Genomic DNA, 19,042 nt, shown 5'->3' on the forward strand with positions numbered 1-19,042 from the left:
AATTTAGTCGGTATTTTAGTTCGCACTAGTAGATTTCATTCAATTGTTATTCAATTTAATTAAATAATTGGAAGTTTCAGTTTATCTTAATTTCGACTGAATGACTGTAAATTTAAATTTAATTATTAATTGTTTAATCTTAAATTCAGTTTAATAATTGAAAATATAATTTGATTTTATATTTAATTGAGCAATTTGGTATTTCATTTAGTCTTGTATTCATTCAGATGAGTGAGATATCCAATCTATCTCAAATTCGACTACTGGTTCTATTGATCTTAAATTCAATTGTAAATTTGAGATTTTATTTAGCCTTAACATGCATTATTTTTAAATTTTATTAATAATTTACAATGATGCAGTACATCATAATATAATAAATAAATATATAATACTATACATAATATCTTGTGATATCAAACTGAACTATCATAATCCAAGTTCCTGTGTGATATTAATATTTACATTTATCTATGATCAAGTTAAACTCATTTAGTAATTGAATTACTTATTGTTATCATAAACTTGCACCGTTTTTATACTATTATTTATTGTTTAATTATATTTTTACGTATCGTTTGTATATGTATTTATGTTTTAATTGTTTTAATTTTATGTACTGTTATTTATTTATTCATTATGTGAATTTGGTTTCGAATTTACATTCAATATTGTTAATATTAAATTTAATTCTTAAACCATATGTGTTTAATAAGTTAACTTTTTGGTGTATGTTGTAGCTTTAAGTTATACCTCGTGTTTAGAATCAATACAAAATATTAATCGATATCTCATATATGAATTGAAAAAAATTAAAATTCTGTCGATTAATAACAATATAGTACGTGTTTATAAAATAGTTTAAACATGTTATACCCTTCTATCATAAATAATACTCAGTCCATCCCTAAAAATTACTCCATCCGTTCCCCATAATATGGTCATATGATATGACACAAGAATTAAGATAAAATTTATAAAGTAAGAGAGAGGAAAATGGTAGTTAAGTAGCACTAGTGGATAATAAGACTCCATTAGTGTTAATATTTTAATGGTAGTGATATAAGTTGTAAATAACTTAATATATATGGATAATAAATAGAGATAACTTTCCATAAATGAAAATATCCATATTTTTATAGGACGGATGAAAATAGAATTAGTCTATTTTTAAGGAACATCCTAAAATAGCAAATGTGATCTATTTATAATGAACGGAGGGAGTAATTAATAGGAGTACTACATACCCTAATTTACAAAACTATATTCATATAACATACTTATATATCTATTTAATAATATTCAAATATAAAATTATAATAATCTTATGATATTTTATAAATAAGATTTTGAAGGTGTGATATAATCGAATAATAGTAGTAGTAGTAGTATCTAACGTGTTAATATCACTATTATTATTAACATTATTACTTTTATCATTCTTTTAAATTATATTCTGATCATTTGATTTATAAATCATCATTAATTCAAACTATATAAATTATCGTCCTTACTCCTTAGTCGTATTAATCTCCTTTATTTATAAAATATGGTCCGGATATTAATTTTGTATTATTGAAGAAAATCTAAAAGAATAAAGAGTCCTACATTAATGCAAAATATAGAGCTTTTAAAGGAAAGGGCTATCCTGTAAAATACTTATGCACTAACAACTAGGTTTAGTTTTTTAAAATATTTTAATAGTGTTTAAGTACTATTATACCCTTGTGTGGGTGGCCATAATGTGGCTATATAGCATTATTGTTTTCCATTTTAACTTTGAAGACGTAACTCTTTATATTTTTTTGACCATTTAAGCTAAAAAGTTTAATTAAATAGGAGTATGTACCACTATCATTTAATTTAACTGTGGTACAACAAACCACTAACCAATTCTATATTTCTATCGTCCCTATTCAAATTACAATCTCTCAATATCTTACTTAAAATTTGTAAAATTATATGATCATATGACAAAAAATATATACACTCCATAATATAACAATTGAATCCAAATGTAAAATTCTTTCAGCAAATTAATTAATTAGAAATGCATGTACCACTGTATATATTGAATTAAATTGTCATTGACTATGATAAGAATAAAGTTTATTACTACTTGATTTGGCAGTATTTTATTTTTACAATTTGGATATATCAATTATCACCGTGTAACACAATTTTGATCCACCAAATGTTTTGACGATTATTACTACTACTAAGAGAAACAAACCCATGATTTCTATTAGTACTAAAAAAATCTAGTCATCTAACATTTTCTTGTTTCAAATTCAATTCTTGCCAAAAAAATCTACTTGATTTGGCAGTATTTTATTTTTACAATTTGGATATGTCAATTATCACCGTGTAACACAATTTTGATCCACCAAATGTTTTGACAATTATTACTAACAAACCCATGATTTCTATCAGTACTAAAAAATCTAGTCATCTAACATTTTCTTGTTTCTAATTCAATTCTTGCAAAAGTAATTCTCATTTTATAATTAATATTTTGTATAGATTTTCTGTAATAGTATTTTATCTGTAGAAGTTGTTCGAGCTTGTATCCAAGCTTGTATCCCATGGATTAGTCCAAAATCCGACTATTTAAGTTTAAGAATTCAATTTTCTGACCCAAAAATAATTTCAGCCCAAATAATACCATGACCAAATATCCCATTAATTGAGCACTTTGGCCCGTTGAATAGACAAAACAATATAATTATATTGTGTAGCAACATAAATAAATTCATACTTATGTTACGACAAATAGGGCAATTGTGCAATCGACAAACAAAAAAGAACGTAAAGAGACAGAATTTACGTGGGTCACCAACGTTGTGTTGGCTACATCCATGGACAAGAACGAAGAATAAATTGTATTATGACTGGGGTTACGGATACAAAGTTATTGTGCCCTACTTCTATATAAATAGGTACAAGAGATGAACTGGGCCTAATACAACAATTAAGGCCAAAAACTGAAACATGTCATAGCATCGAACTAGTGACAAACAGAAATGATTCAAGACATCCTAACAAATTTATTTGTTTTTCAACTCAAGAGGATAATATTTATATTGAATTAAAAAGCTCATATATTTTCAGAATATTATATTATAAAATTCCTTTCGTGTTTATGTTATTGGGCTTCTGGTTGTGGCCATATATTTTTAAACTTATGGGTCTAATTTAAATTATATTATAAAATTCCTTTCGTGTTTATGTTATTGGGCTTCTGGTTGTGGCCATATATTTTTAAACTTATGGGTCTAATTTAAATTAGATAAAAGTTTCCGTATAAACTTTTTAAGTCATGGTCCATTTGACTGATATAAAAGACACAAAAACTAAAAGAATTATTAATCATTCAATTATAAAGTTTGATTCAATCCTGATCGATTTCTTAAGCTTTATAGGTATTTTTGTGCATTTCTTTTAGTTTCAAAAGTTATTTGATTATGTTTACTAATTTTATTGAAACATCATTTTATATAAGAACTAGTAGACAATTACGAAAGAGATCATTTTATATACGACTCAGACAATGGAATATTATGTGATTTATAGATAATCAAATGAGAAAAGAAATGCCAAATTGCCAACGCATTCATGGAAACGAATAATAACCACCACCAACACTCAATAATTAAGAAAATGTCATTAATAATAGCAAACCAAACGTAACAGAAACACTGAAGAGCATCTTCAAACAAGAAAGATGTCTTCCAAGACGCTAAACAACACAAACTTGAACCGCTCCACAATAAAAACCTCACAGAATTCAAAGACGATGACAACAGTGACTCAACAGCGTTGTACGAACAACGACACACACAAGGTAGAACATATAATTATATAAATCGGAAATTGAATTGCAGAAAATGCAAGGAAATAGTTACTCTTCTTCGGATTCAGACTCTGCGCTCTGGAGCCATTCAATGAATGGCTTGACATTCTTCCAAATTGGAGAGCTTTTGTTGCCACCAGCAATGCCCTTCTCGAACCATTCCACGATAAACTCTTCCTCCAGCACATCGCTGTCGTACAAGGCCTTCAATACCAGAGCGACCTCCTTCACAGCCTCAGGGGATGCCTTCCCGCAGAAGGCTTCAATGGCGAGGAGCAGATGGCGCTGCGAGTCCTCATCCTGAAGTGCAGCAATGATGTAATTCTTCTTCTTCATGACATCTTTGGAGAAGCCTTTTCCAACTCCCTCAAATAAGGCTTCGAAGTAGGCGTTCACAAGCTGCTGGCGAGAGCCAGAGAGAGACTCCAGGAATGATTTGATTTGGGATGCAGAAGAACCCCTGTTGACATACTCCTTGATCAAGACAAAGAGTTCGTCTTTATCCGCAGCAGCTTTCCCATTTGTCTCTCCATTGGATTTGGATTTCCCTTCCCTCGCTGGGGAGCCCTTACCCGATTTAGGCTTATCCTCATTGGCAGAGAGCATGACCATACTAGCAGTGACAGCATTCAGCTGTTCTTGGATAGTTTGTTGTGCAGCCACGGCAGAAGTGTCAGTCTGCCACTCAACATCATCATCACTGTCTTCAGCCGCTTCACGATCATCCTTTTGGCTAGCAGCTGGAGAATGGTCTTCGTCAGAGTGGGATTTCTTCTTTGAAGTTTTTGATACTGCATCCTTAGAACTACCAGAGGAAACCTTCTTCTTCGCAGCCTCTTTCTTTAACTTCTTGAGTTCTTCATCAGCTGCCTCTCCTTCCTTGAGTCTCTCTTTCTCGGCCCTCCTCAACTTCTTGTCCTTCCCTCCTCCTTTCTTTGACTCAGGAGGGTTCTTGATAATGAAAGTTGTGAGCTTGTCCCTCATATCAACCTCTGATATGAATCCGCAAGCAGCACATTTGAGATTGATCATCTGCGACTTAGTGATGATAATTTCAGTTTCAGGGTTCCCACAACCATAACACTGAACAAATTTCTTGATGAAGTTCTCAAGAAGTCCAGCAAGCTTTGAAGTATCATGAGATCCATTGACGTGGGAAGTTCCTGTCTTCTCATCAAACTTGGATTGAGCTCCAAGCTCACAGCCAAAATACTTGGTCGTGTAAGAGGCAGGCCTGCTCAAAGCTTTTGCAATGTCAACCATATTGACTATGTTGGTCTTGATGCCATTACCACGGCCCTCAATTTTTGTGATCATCCTGGGCATCTTGTACCTATAGAAGGCATCATCCTTGTTCCCAGCACCAATGTTTTGCAAAGCCATTTTAAAGGTGTTGAAAACAACAATCTATATCAGTATGCAAGTGAGGCGTCTTGTTCGGTCAGAGTTACTCCTTCAAAATTGTATGAATTCCACAGAAAAGGAGCAGGACCGGGAAACTGGCAGTCTTCACTACGTACTTTATGACCTTTATGTGACTTGAGAGGCATGCAACCAACTAGAGGTGCAGAATTTCTATCCTTTTTCCTCTGTGGAGGACAGTACTCTCCAAGCAACCCAACTGATAATAAAAAGAGAGATGCCTGCTCAGACATAAAAGAAGTTTCTGACTTGAGACGCTCCACTTTTGCTTACTGCAATCACTGCAAGTCCACAAGCCAAAGCCCTGCACACAAACATAAGAATTCAAAATAAAGTAACAGATGAATTGGTGTATCAATACCAAAAAGGTAACAAAACAGACAAACATCCAAAACATGAATGTCACCATATTTTTCCATATCATGCAGTTATAAACTGAATAAAAAACAAGCTACAAAAGTTTAAGCAGGCTCTAGAAAACAAATTACACATATTACACATCAATTGCAGTGTTATCATCCATAAACATTGCCACGGTCAACAATATTAAAACTTGAAACAGATTAAGCAAAACAACATATAATGATTTACATAATTTCCATATATACATATAACAAACCAAAAATTCAATCAAACTAGCAAAACTAAAGTTTTTCCAGCTTAAAATTACTAATAAGGTGTGAAGATCTAAAAAAGCTACTCCAATTCACCACAAAACTCATTAATACACCTAGGATCAGACAACAAGCCAAACATAATCTTTAATCTCAATCCCCAGATTATGCAATTCCAGTTACACACAGAGCATAAAGATCCAATATTCTTCGATAGACGTTGCCACACCAAGCAATAAGACAGAATTTCCATGTAATCATAAACCAAATCATAAATACAATCATCACACCAGCAAACCTAAGTTTTTTAAGCTTAAAATTACTAACTATGTATGAGGATCTAAAAAAGCTAATCATAATCCACAACAAAACTCATCACTATACCTAGAAACAAACAACCCTAACCCAAACACAATCTCAATCCCGATCCCAAGAAAATCCAATTCCAGCTGCACACAACCAAAAGGTCCAAATCGGAACATGGACAAATTCAAATCAAAATCACCTAAAGCATGAAATTTCAGATTAATTCTAAGCTCATCAATCCGAACCTCAATCAAATCGAGCAGATTCAATATCCGAAACTCGAATTTCAAATCAAAAGCAAATCCAGATCGAAAGCCCCCGATTACACACAAACTAGAGACAGCACAATACAAATCGACGATACCACCACTCATGACGAATCAAATCGAAAATACATAAAATCGAAAACAGCAATTACAAAAGGCGATAAACCCCGATTATGGAAGAAAGGCAAAATGAAAATACCTTAGTTATGCTGAGAAGAGAGGATTATAGAGAGGGATGCGAGCAGGAGAGAGAGGATGGAAGAGGGGTGAGGAATTAGCGTAGGAGAGCGAGTGGTTGAGGAGAAAGGGTGGAGATGAAGTATATATAGAGAAGTAGGAAACCCTAGTTTGTGTGGGATTAGGATTTTAGGGCTAAACAAAATATATACTTATAACCAAACACCGCCTATCTCAATCTCAATTAACTCTCTTTTTCTACTCCTATTTTATTGATTTTCTTATTATCTTTCTATTGTGAATTATTGAGTCGACAATGTAATGATAGGATAACATAAAAAGAGAGGATTGGTGTGGAATTGCTTTATTATATACGTCAGAATTAAGAGATATTAAGATGGTGATGAAAATATGAAATCAAATTCGTGGCATCGGATATAGTATAGTAGTAGTACTTATATTTTTCTTGTTTGGGATACACATTTGGCTACTAAATTTAGATCAATTATATATAATCAACGGTAAAATATAAAAAATTCATCAAGTTTGGTCAAATTAAGATTTACTTTGAAACTTTTAAAATCATTTAGATGACTCATGCGATATAGATTTGTTCTCAACTATCTCATAGTCAAATAGTTTGGTGAGATTATAACTTATGCGTAAGTTAAAAAATTGTACGTAAATGTCACTGTTGATGAATTAAGCAATGTTGTCTATTTATAAAGAAGATGAGATTATTTTTTATTGAAATACATGAATAATATTACACTCATATGATCATAATTTTTTCACGATGGTTAATCTAAACTTTATAATTTTTTTACTTATTTTTAAAATTATAAGTTTGGACAAAAATTTGATAATTTTTTTACAGTACATTATAACTAATTATTTAAATTACTTGAATATAATAGTTATTGTGAACATCGTATTTAGATATAGTGCATAGAATTATTAATTACGAAAAGGTTTCAAAGACACGCATATGATCATAAATTTCATATTTTCCTTGTTGATCTTCTCAAACATGTTTTTTTTTTTGGAAAATAATATTATAATAACTTGTACAATTTGAACCAGGAAAAATACTTAGGACAAACTAGATTTAAATGAGAAAAAGGCCATTAAAAAAAGTGAACCGCTTTGATGGCAATTGAAAATATTTATGAAATCCTCAACATTCCAACTGAAGTTGAATCGATATTGATTTGGTTCGTTTAGCAATAAAAATAGTGACCAGTCTTACGAATTTTGTGTACTATTTAACAAAAGTTATATAGTACAGGCTGTACAGCCTTGTGAAATTAAGAAAATATTATGAAGGTAATATTTGGTTAATAACAATCTTCATAATGTACGATATAGATTGTTAAAGTCTAGGAGAATCATTATGAAGATAATATATTTGGTTAAATAATTGTAGTGTATGACACTACATAGATAATTGTAAATGTTGTGTCTTTATTAAATCTACATGGGGTGACACGAATATCAATAGTTTAATTACTAAATCATTTTGTATCATGAGTGTATAACACTTGCAATAAACACTTTGCTATGCTTATTGAAAGTATTATTCGGATATCCATGAAAAAATTTGTAATTTAAATATTATTGATGGCTTAATATTTGCTTTCCACGACATAGTAACTTCCTTCAACTTTTTTTTGCTCAATTGGAAATAATGCAAACCACTATATATTAATATATGATATTTGCTTGCATATTCTGCTAACAACAATCTTAACAAAGTAAAAGAGATTTTTTTATGAGCTAAATTGTTTCAAAACCACAAAATTAGATGAACTCTAATCAACCAAACGACAACGTTTTTTCATTATTGATCATTAAGAACAAATCCAACATTCATATTTTTCAGATTGGTTTTTAGGTTTGCAAGACTAAGCCAAAATTGAACCAAACTTCATGATTCGAAAAATAAGAGTACATAAATTCGGAAGCTGACAAAAAAAAAAGAGCTTTTAATCCAACAATGTAGAAGGCTTTCTTTGACATATGTAGATAACAAATCAAGGCAATGGAAATCAGTAGTGAAAACAGAGCATTACAAAAGCAAAGATCAAAGTAACAAGACATGAACAATCAGAGAGAAACAAGATCAAAATAAGCAAATCTGACTAATATAAAGAGGTCGATCACAACAAAAATTGTAAGCAATCAACGCGCGTAAACAGCAGCAAGGGTAAAGACCAACGAATGGATCAGCAAGAGAATGAGATCAATGCAGGAAACACGGTGATAGCTCAATTAGGACAGGGGAGCAAGATTTTTCGGGCTGAAGTCTAAATTGCTATCCAATACTAGGATGCAATCCCCGCCTTTTACAACATACAGCCCCTTGCCATGGCATGACAATATTAATATAGAAGAGGTTGCGAACGTCACAGTGCAAAACTTGAGCACGGACAAGGGCCCTCTTCGTTTTATGTTAGTTCCACTCAAGCCCCCCTACCCCATGGCCAACAGCATAGATTCCTGCTCATACCTTTTACTAGTTGCCATCATTTCCATGATAAGTAAGAAAAATATAACTAACAACAAATTTCATTCATTAGTAACTCGAATTTAAACATAGGGCTTCTTCATATATGCAAAATTCTGGACAATTTGCAATACAAAATAGACTAACGAACAAAAACATTTACTTTTTCTCAAAATCAACTTGTAAAATCAATAATGTAAGGAATATACAGATTTTTAGCATTTTAAGCAGGCAATGAACTCACATAAAAAATCACTTCTATCAAAAACAATCGATAATTCGATACACATAAAACACACGTGTATCAGCTAAACAATCAATACACGTGAACAATCCCCTTACAAGTTACAACAAGAAAACTATTGAGAGGCAATAACACTTTTGCCTAAAACGCATAAGGGTAGAGATCAATGAATGGATCAGCAAGATAATGAGATCAATGCAGGAAACATGTGGATGGCTCAATTAGGACAGGGGAGCAAGAGTTTTCCGGGCTGAAGTCTAAATAGCTATCCAATACTAGGATGCAATCCCTGCCTTTTTCATACAGCCCCTCGCCATGCCTAACTTAGGCATGGCGATATTAATATAGAAGAGGTTGCGAAAGTCACAATGCAATATTCGAGCACGGACAGGGGCCCTCTTCCTTTTATTAGTTTCACTCTAGCCCCCTACCCCATGACCACCAACATTGTTTCCTGCTCATACCTTTTACTAGTTGCCATCATTTCCATGTTAATTCATGAACAATATTTCTAAAAAATCCTTCAGATTTCAAATTAAAACATTGAGCTTCTTTGTATATGCAAAATTCTAGGTAAATTGCAATGGAAAATAGATGAACAAAAACATTTCTTTTTTCTCAAAACCAATGATGTAAGGCATATAAATATAAACATTTAGCATTTTAAGCAGGCAATGAACTCACATCCTAATGTTTTAAGCCACATATCAAACACTCTACTACCTAAACAAAAAGGGTAACGAGGGAACAAATCAATGTAAATTATGTAATCAAAATCAAAACTTGGAACTACCAACATCAGCGAGCTATAAACATAAGCTTATCCAAAACTTTTAATTCGAAAAAAAGGTAATTTTGCTTCAAAACCCAAGCAATTCTAGCCTCCGATGAATTTGCAGACCTAGACTTGCATTGGAGTGCAGGCGTAAATGTTATCGAAATCGAAATGCCGATTAACAAAGATGTGTTCTTTAGGAAATGTGGCGGAGCTGCGGAGGCGCACGTCGGCCGATTTCGCAAATGAGAGAGCCTGAATAAGAGGAAAGGAAGGATGGAATTAGGGTTTAGTCTATGGCATTTTATACTGTAAAATCAAAGTTTTGTTTTTTTAATCAAGATCACGTTTTTATTTGAAATTAACACACCATTAGTCGACCCAAAATAATTTTAGAAATTTTTAGATGTGTCGTGGGATTTTTACTGGATTAAAAAAATATTAGTGTTTTTCTAATTAATATTACTCCATTAAATTATAAGCCATTCTCAAGCATCAACCTTCAAATTTAGAGTTTCTTATCAATCTTCAAAATTAGAGTTTCTTCTGTAGGCAACAAAAATATGAATTTCATATACTATCTGTCCATGAAAACGTTAACAAATCTTCACGTACAAATTATATAAAAAAAATTGTTATTTGTGTTGTCAATAGACGAAATTGTTTTATTGGGACTGAAGAAAAGACTCGACTTCATACCTAGTACTGTATAGAGTGATTGTAAATAATACTCATATTGTAGTAAGAGGTAGATTAGTGTGGAAAAAAATGTTCATGTTTTTATAGAATGGACAAAAGAATCGTTTTATTTTTTTTAATGGGGTTAAGAATGTTATTGTAACACTTTGTTGTAGATTAGTGTGGAAAAAAATGTTCATGTTTTTATAGAATGGACAAAAGAATCATTTTATTTTTTTAATGGGGTTAAGAATGTTACTGTAACAATTTGTTGTAGTTTAGTGTGGAAAAAAATGTGTGTGTTTTATGGGATGGACAAAAGAATCGTTTATGTTTAAATTGGGATGAGTAAAGTATGCATCATTAAATAAACTCTACCCGTTATGTGCCAACCCTCGTAATCTTGAATTTCTTAAACTAAAAGTTGATTAACATAGAGGATAAAAATTAAAAAGGACAAACTTTTGAAAGCAAAGATATTTACATTTTGAAAAACATGTCTACCACTAAAAGTTTATATCCATCAAATTTCATTCACAGCTCGTATTAAAAAGAGAGTATTCACTAAAAACGACTATACCTCATATTATAGCATAACTTGCTAGAAACTGTAGTCACAATCACAAATGTAACTCTAAGACTTTACTGGCAATTTATTTGACCAAACCAAACACATAGTAATAACATAGTCGAAATCTGCTGCATCAACAAATGCAGTTCTTATTACATGACACTAAACTGTAAAGTTCAAACAAGACACAGAAACTCAATTTAAAACAAACCGAGCATTAAACATCAACATAGGAAAAGTTCGATCAAAACATCATCTCCATAACGCATATAATAATACGACTCCAACATAAGACCACCTCATGCAACGGTGAAATACGGCCCTCACAGACAAAGCACATAGGGCATCCCTATATTACCTCGCCTATGCGGCCAAAGCACTTAGCCAATCATAATATCTCTTCCTTAAGCACCATCTCTCTTCCCTTCCAAATAGGTTTGACCATGATCCTGCATCGGGGAGACCGAGAAAATAAATTAGAACAATATTTTTGCATAGAGGAAGCATAATGTTAAGAAAATGGAGGCACCAGAGACCTCATCTTGCTTCGCTCCATCTTTTTCTTCCAATATAGTCCGAGCAGAATAGTCAGAGGGGCGAGCCCCCCCGCTCCAGTGCAGTGCCTCCGCTCCATCCCTGCAGCCTGCACTGGGATTAGAAAAGTTGATTGATTGCTATTCAGAATCTTCATAAGCTTCTCCATCGTCAGAAAGTTCATCAAAAGCTCGAACATCCAACTGATAGCGCAGGATCCCTCCTATTCCTCCAAAACCACGGCAGAATTGCGACCCTTCTTGTGATTTGTTGGTGACAAATTCAAGAGTGCAGCCGAAACGTCTATACTCATTGGCAAACCATTCAAGCAGCGACATCTTTTCCTGAACCTCTAGTTCAGCATTTGTAGCTGGATCACGGAAGTTACTTTGCACAGACTCCTGCTCCTTGGTGAAGTGTTTTATGAGAACTTCACCGCTTACAGTGTTCTTCAGCGTGTATCTGGTCATGTCCAGATTTTCCCAAACAATAAGCGTCTCAACAGCACCCATTTCAAGAACTTTCAATGTGTCTTCAACGCCAAAAGCATACTTTCCTGTATCCTGACTAATCTCCTCAAAGTACTTGCCGATTAAACGCTTCTCTTGTATAAACTTCACATTGGAAAGGATCTCAGCAGACAGCTCAATTGCCTGATTGAAACCATTTTCCCCTCCATATGAAACATCCACCACATTCAGAATTTTCGCCTGTAGACGAGGGTCGAACATATCAGACTGACTGAGCTCGGTCTTGAAGTCGGCAGAACCAGCTAGAATGAGTCCAGAAACATTGGGCTGGCTCGTCTGAGGATTGATGTAAAATTGGGTGGCAAGCTCTGCTGTTTTCCGAACATAGTTATGGCGCTTCTCCATGCGGAGACGAGCAAAACGCAGTGCAGATTGCCCTCCTCTTCCATGCTTCTTAGGGAGGTCCACAGTAAATTTGTGAAGAATCTCCCTAGTATTACCACTCAGTGTTCCAAAGAGAGTCCCATTGCCATCCATAATAATAAAGCCAAACTTATCATCAGACTCCAAGAGTTCATTCAGCGCCTCGGTGTGGAATTTGTTGTCGCATAGATAGAGAGATGCATTTATGGGCCTGAATGGCTCAAAGTCAATTGTTACCTTCTTTTCCTTCCCGTCATCAGTAACAATGGTTCCAGTGTAGAGAACGAGACCATTCGGAGGAACCTTGTTGTACAATTTCAGCCTCTGCTGAGCTGATGTAATTGCACCAAGAACAGATTGGCGGTTGACTCTGCTTTTGATGTTAGATGCAGTTCCGAATTCATCTCCAAGCATCTTGGTGACACGAGATACTTGATCGCGAGGAGGCATGATAAGAGAAATCATGCTGGTTCCATTGCCTCGAGCTGCTTCAAGTGCCTTTATGAGTTTCTTGATTTTCCATATCTCAATGTTCTTATCGGTTTCGTGACCATCAGCCATTGTTCTCGAATGGGAAATTAAAGCCGCAGAAAAGTTCTGCAATGCATCCAAAAAGAACAACTGTTAAACACCAACAGAATTCTGGGGGTAAAACGTGAAGTAAATAAAGCTAATAAAAAAGCATAGCTAGTTTGAGCTGACAGATGAGACATGAGATTTGTGTTATGAAAGTACAAGCCAATCATAATACAAATGTTAACACAAAATTTGATAATGAGGAAAAAAACAATGGATCACCACAATTTGGTGAGAGTAAAATATATTTAAAATAATATAAAATGCCACAACCAAAAGCCATCCCTTAAAATAATTCTTCGAACCCATAAACTCTTAAAATATGTATGTAACAACTACAACTCTACAAGGAAGTACAACCAAGGTTCATATGCCAAGCCGTCCAATAATAACAAGTAAATCGATCGCACAAGTTAGTCTCGTGAAATAAACGGTTGAAGGAAATCATTTAAACATGTGCAAAGAAATTGTTGGCCCAGAGTAATTGGCACACCGAAAATACACGCATGCCATGTGCATATGGTAGTGAAAAAAAACTCATAGTATAGCCTGATCTCCAAAATAGGTACAGCAACTGATGAGAAAGTAGTGCCTGATTCACATATGTTTCACAGCAAGGCAAACCATGCATCTAACATACAGTTTCATTTGAACAAATGATTCTGACATCAGAAATTTTCAAAACAAATTCAAGTTCAGCACAACCAAGGTACAAGAAACAAAACAAAAAAATAAAAAATAAAAAATTGAAGGATCCTGAGCTTATTCCAAGTGTATTAACAAATTAAATAAACTACGCCTATTTCTGTAAAATAACGACATAAACATCTCAATTATGCCAGAATTCTACGGATATAGGGCTTTGAATCAGCTAAAATTAAAGCGATTCATGCAAAGCATATCACAAAAAGCCGTGATTCCTTCGAATTATACATAGCGCTGCTGTGATCTAAATCCGCGAAAAATAATCGAACGGCTCAACAAAAAGCAAAAACTATATGTCGATCAAACTTGTATGGAGCAATCATCGGATATATATCAAAAATAAAAACACTCAAAAACGAAACACATCAATCAGAAACCAAAATTCGGATACACAGATATTCAATCAAATATGTAAAACAAAAAAAAGGGGGCAGAAATCAGAGAATTACCTCGGACGACGAGTGCAAAAGCGTAATGGAGACGCGGCAGCAGCGGTTCTAGATACCGAAAACAATCTACCAAATATATATATAGTGTGAAAAAAGGGAGAAAAAAATTAAATGAAAAACCCTTCTTCAATTATAATTGTATGCGAAAATATGGAAAATACACTTTATTTTTAAAGTCCAATATTTATTTGTTACGATTTTGTTTTAATTTTAAAATCCAATTTTTATTTGTTACGATTTTTGCTGTAAAAAGAACCCGATTCTTTAATTTATAAAATCTTTTAGGATTTTAAACTACACTTAATTTTTAAAATCTAGTGTTTACTATTTGTTAGGATTTTGTTTGTAAAAAGAATCTGATTGCTTGATTTTTAAAATTCAATGTTTGTTTTAATTTTTAATTGAACTGAGAAATCGATTAGAAATCTAAAATAAAGAAAGCAGTACAACTTTCTAAAATTTAGATTCCTAACTTTTAGTTAGACATTCTTTTTCCCAATTAGATATTTAATTAGAAACTGATTCCTAACTTTTATTATGTATTACTATAATTTATTACTTTATACAATAATTATTATTAGGGATATTGGCATCTAATATCACGAAACTTTCAAAAAGTTAGGTTTTTCCCACAAACTTTAAAATTGACAAATAATATCACGAACTTTACCCCGGGTTTGTTTTTTTCCCACAAATGAAAAAATTCATGTTATTTTAATAGATTGAAGAACAATTTAGGAGGGTGTGCTTCAAGAAAAACTATCTTCAAATATTGAAAAACTTGAAACTTTCAAAATTGTTGTCGAGAAATTACGAAAAAATATCGGTATCATAATATTATTTGTGGGAATTTTTTCATTCGTGGGAAAAAACAAACACGGGGTAAAGTTCATGGAAAAAATCCAACTTTTTGAAAGTTTCATGATATTAGATGCCAATATCCCTTATTATTATTACTACTACTATAAATATAATACTATAGAATTAACAATTATATATTACTGAGCAGTAATCAATTGCTAACTACTTAGTAATCCCAAACTAAGACTAAATCTTAGCCATTAGATTAGAATATCTAGTGGTTGAAATAATGCCACATAGATTATATTTTTAATTAAAAAAATTAATAAATAAAATTAGAGGGTATTAATGTCAATTCTCTTTCATTAAAATCATCTTAAAACCTTAAATTTACGTAATTTTCTCGATTTAAATTATTTTTTCGCAAAAAATATATCAAATTAAAGATAATTTTATAAGGATTCCAACGAGATCTCAATTGCATATGTTCCGACGACGTTCGGATGATGAAATTTGATATTTTTTATTTTAGTTTTCGTAAATGTTGATAACCAGATTTTTATCAACAAATACATCAAAAATGCTCAATAAAACCATGTAAAAATCTCAATAAATATGTGTTGATATTTTCTTGCACTAGTGTTGATACTCTTATGTCATATTGTTGATATTTGTAATACACTATGTTGATATAAAAAAACATTCACGAAAATTATCATATGATAACATAATGACGATATTACCCTTTTGTTGATATTGTGTCTACTATTTATTGAGATTCGTAAGATTTAATCTCATCCACTAATTTTAAAATCTAAGGGTGAAGATTTGGTCTTTATTTTGAATTAAGGTGCTATAAGCATTAGAATTAGAATATGACTCATATATTACTGTATCAATACAATAATGAATAATATATTAAAAAATTATAATATAGTTATCTATATTATGACTCATATAAAATTATAATATAATTATCTATAATAATAATTATGTTTAATATTATACCATTTATTATTATGATTTTATAAACTAATAACTTATTAATAAAATCTTAATCCAATTACTAAAATTATATTATAATAATACAATTAATACCATATTTTTATTATAAATTTTTTATTAAGAAGACATTTTATCTAATTTTAAAATTACTGATTATATGATTATTTTTTATTATTTTAGTTTAGTATTGAAATTTATAAAATTTAAAATCTTGAATTTTTCTAAACACAGGAAATTAAAGTTTTAAGAATCATATTCCAAATATTTTTGTATTTATATTATTTTTCTTGTCAGCTTTACTTTCTCTTAAAAAAAATGACCTTATAGTATTTTTCACATATATAAGTTTGGAAATTCAGCTTTTTAGAGAGTGTTCAATGGTCGATTCTTGGGTAGCTAAATCGATTAAGGTAGATTATTGATCAATTAATAATTAAGAAAAAATTAGTTATCAATTACTATAACTAAATAATTGAAAATTATATAAAATTAATAAATATTATAATGATAGTTATTTATATCAAAAGGCACCGCATATAGTGTTTGTTTGTGTTGGAGTAGATTTCTTATCGTTGGCCAATTGATCGGCATAGTTATGAGTTTGGATTTGACACAAAATCTTCCTTTCACAAGCCTAAAATCCTATTCGAACGGCTAGTAGATGAACCGATTGGCTAATCGGTGTGACCAATCAATAATAGGTTAAGTGATTGGTTAATAAGTGCGAACGGTCGGTTAGGTTGTCTAACAACGCTAACTAGTTAGCAAATTGATGAGGCTACATTTAAGAATTCGGTCTATGTTCAATTAAAATTATTCATTAAAAAATTTAATTTAATTAAAACTATTGTTCACAAAATAATAAAACAGGATGGAGACAGGTAACAGAAGCATTCGAGGAGTTATATTATTAAAGAAATCATGTGCATTTTTAGACAAAGTTCCAAATCAATTTATTTATAAGTAATTATTCATAAAATTAACCCATGAGTTAAGAGATCATTACGGCCCCAAAGCCCATCTTCCAACCTATTGGGCTGCACTATCTCCCTACTATATTTAATTATGTTAACTCTTGTAAACAAAAAATATAAATAGTCAAATTTTACTTATTTCAAAAAAATTATAAAAAGAGTCAAATCTCTACGTATTTCAAAAAGTTATAAAAAGATGATTTTTTCTTTTTTCTTTTTTTATTTTATTGAAATAATTTGGTTTGTAATATCACTAAAAAAAACTTTGATTGCAATTAATTAGAATTTGACAAAACTTCTTAGATTTAAATAACTATTATCTCAATAAACAGTACTATAAATATTTATAAAATTTCCATAAAAATATTGTAAAACTTTAATTAGTTAAAAAATTGAAATAATTAGTTGACTCTATTATATTTTTTTTTATTGAGAAAAGATAATATAATTAGTTAGATTTAAAATATCAGAGAAAGTAAAGGAGAAAAATAATAGAGAGTTATATCATAAAGATTAGTCTATTTTTAAATATTAAATTTTTCCTAAGTTATTTTAATAAAATAAAAAAATATTGAAAGAATTTAACTCTTTTATATAATCTTTTGAAATAAGTAAAATTTAACCTATTACTACAATTTTTTATTAACAAACGTTAAAGATAATTATTTCAATTTATATTTTTTTTGTTAACAAATGTTAAGACAATTATTTCAATTAAATATAGAAGAGAGATAGAGATGGAGTACCGTGAAGGAAATATGTGTGTTGTATTGGAAATAATTTTTCTTTCTATAAAATAAGATCCACTTGTCAAGTTATTAGTAGTGTATTAAGAAATGTAGCATACAAAGTATGAGGTGATCCCTTCCGATTGGGCTGAGGGTGGATAGATGTTTATGATTCTGTGTTATTTTCTAAATTCAATCTATTTTCAATTACTGTGTTATTTTCAAATTCAATCTATTTTCAATTTCATTTAATAGCATGGTTCCAAAAAGTGCATATTTTACTCATATTTAATATTGGTGTTTTTAACAATACATGTGATTTCTCATAATTCCATAAGTTGTTTTTTTTAACTGTTATAGCCTAAATAGTTTTGAATTTGCGAAGAGAGAACGTGCAATGTTTCATTTGAACTAGTTTTGATTCTCACTTTTTATAATGTGTGATTTCACTCACCCAAAATTTTAAAAAATACTAATGGAGATATATTTACCTAAAGAGCTTGATTTTGATTATATTTATTATCGCATGTAGACTGTTTGACTTTCATTCCTCTAAAGATGAATTAATTTGGCTTAGGTGTGTCAGGTTAATAAATACTATAGATCATTAAACAATCTTCCCTCTTATTTAAGTGCCTAGTAAATACTCATACTATAACTAACCACTAATAAAAATATAAATACGAAACTGCAACTTCATTAAATGTAATTAACATATCATTTATGGAACTTTGATTTAATTTACCTTATATTTCACGGGAAATTATGTTTTTAGCACCATTTATAGTAAAAAAAAAAACTATTTAAATGACCTCAAACTACTCTATAGCATGATATAGATTATAGTTACATCAAATAACGCCATTAAGATGAAATTAAATAGTTACAACACAATAAATTAACATTCAATTAGCTAATTTGACAAATCGTGACACTAGCATATCTGCATATGACACATGACCCAC

General features: G+C 31.3%; 2 protein-coding genes and 1 long non-coding RNA gene across 3 annotated transcripts; all 3 read right to left on the reverse strand.

The window, feature by feature from the left end:
- Positions 1–3,645: 3,645 nt before the first annotated feature.
- Positions 3,646–6,815, reverse strand: LOC125221681 (probable eukaryotic translation initiation factor 5-2). Its single transcript, XM_048123886.1, has 2 exons — positions 6,661–6,815; positions 3,646–5,579 (listed from the first exon to the last, which is right to left on the reverse strand). Exon 2 carries the CDS (start codon positions 5,234–5,236, stop codon positions 3,902–3,904), a length of 1,335 nt encoding a protein of 444 aa, XP_047979843.1. The 5' UTR covers positions 5,237–5,579; positions 6,661–6,815; the 3' UTR covers positions 3,646–3,901.
- A 2,035-nt stretch (positions 6,816–8,850) lies between these two features.
- On the reverse strand, positions 8,851–10,438 carry LOC125219293. Its single transcript, XR_007176106.1, has 2 exons — positions 10,290–10,438; positions 8,851–9,137 (listed from the first exon to the last, which is right to left on the reverse strand). It is a non-coding gene; the product is annotated as an uncharacterized LOC125219293 (long non-coding RNA).
- A 1,032-nt stretch (positions 10,439–11,470) lies between these two features.
- On the reverse strand, positions 11,471–14,651 carry LOC125222915 (eukaryotic peptide chain release factor subunit 1-3-like). The gene is made up of 3 exons (XM_048125801.1): positions 14,570–14,651; positions 11,949–13,436; positions 11,471–11,861 (listed from the first exon to the last, which is right to left on the reverse strand). Exon 2 carries the CDS (start codon positions 13,398–13,400, stop codon positions 12,087–12,089), a length of 1,314 nt encoding a protein of 437 aa, XP_047981758.1. The 5' UTR covers positions 13,401–13,436; positions 14,570–14,651; the 3' UTR covers positions 11,471–11,861; positions 11,949–12,086.
- Positions 14,652–19,042: the final 4,391 nt, after the last annotated feature.

The sequence above is a fragment of the Salvia hispanica genome, chromosome 4 (assembly GCF_023119035.1).
Source record: "Salvia hispanica cultivar TCC Black 2014 chromosome 4, UniMelb_Shisp_WGS_1.0, whole genome shotgun sequence".
NCBI classification, from domain to species: domain Eukaryota; kingdom Viridiplantae; phylum Streptophyta; class Magnoliopsida; order Lamiales; family Lamiaceae; genus Salvia; species Salvia hispanica.

What these genes read in the sequence shown, in the direction of transcription:
- LOC125221681 (XM_048123886.1), bottom strand. Translation starts at nt 5,236, where the DNA reads ATGGCTTTGCAAAACATTGGTGCTGGGAACAAGGATGATGCCTTCTAT.
- LOC125222915 (XM_048125801.1), bottom strand. Translation starts at nt 13,400, where the DNA reads ATGGCTGATGGTCACGAAACCGATAAGAACATTGAGATATGGAAAATC.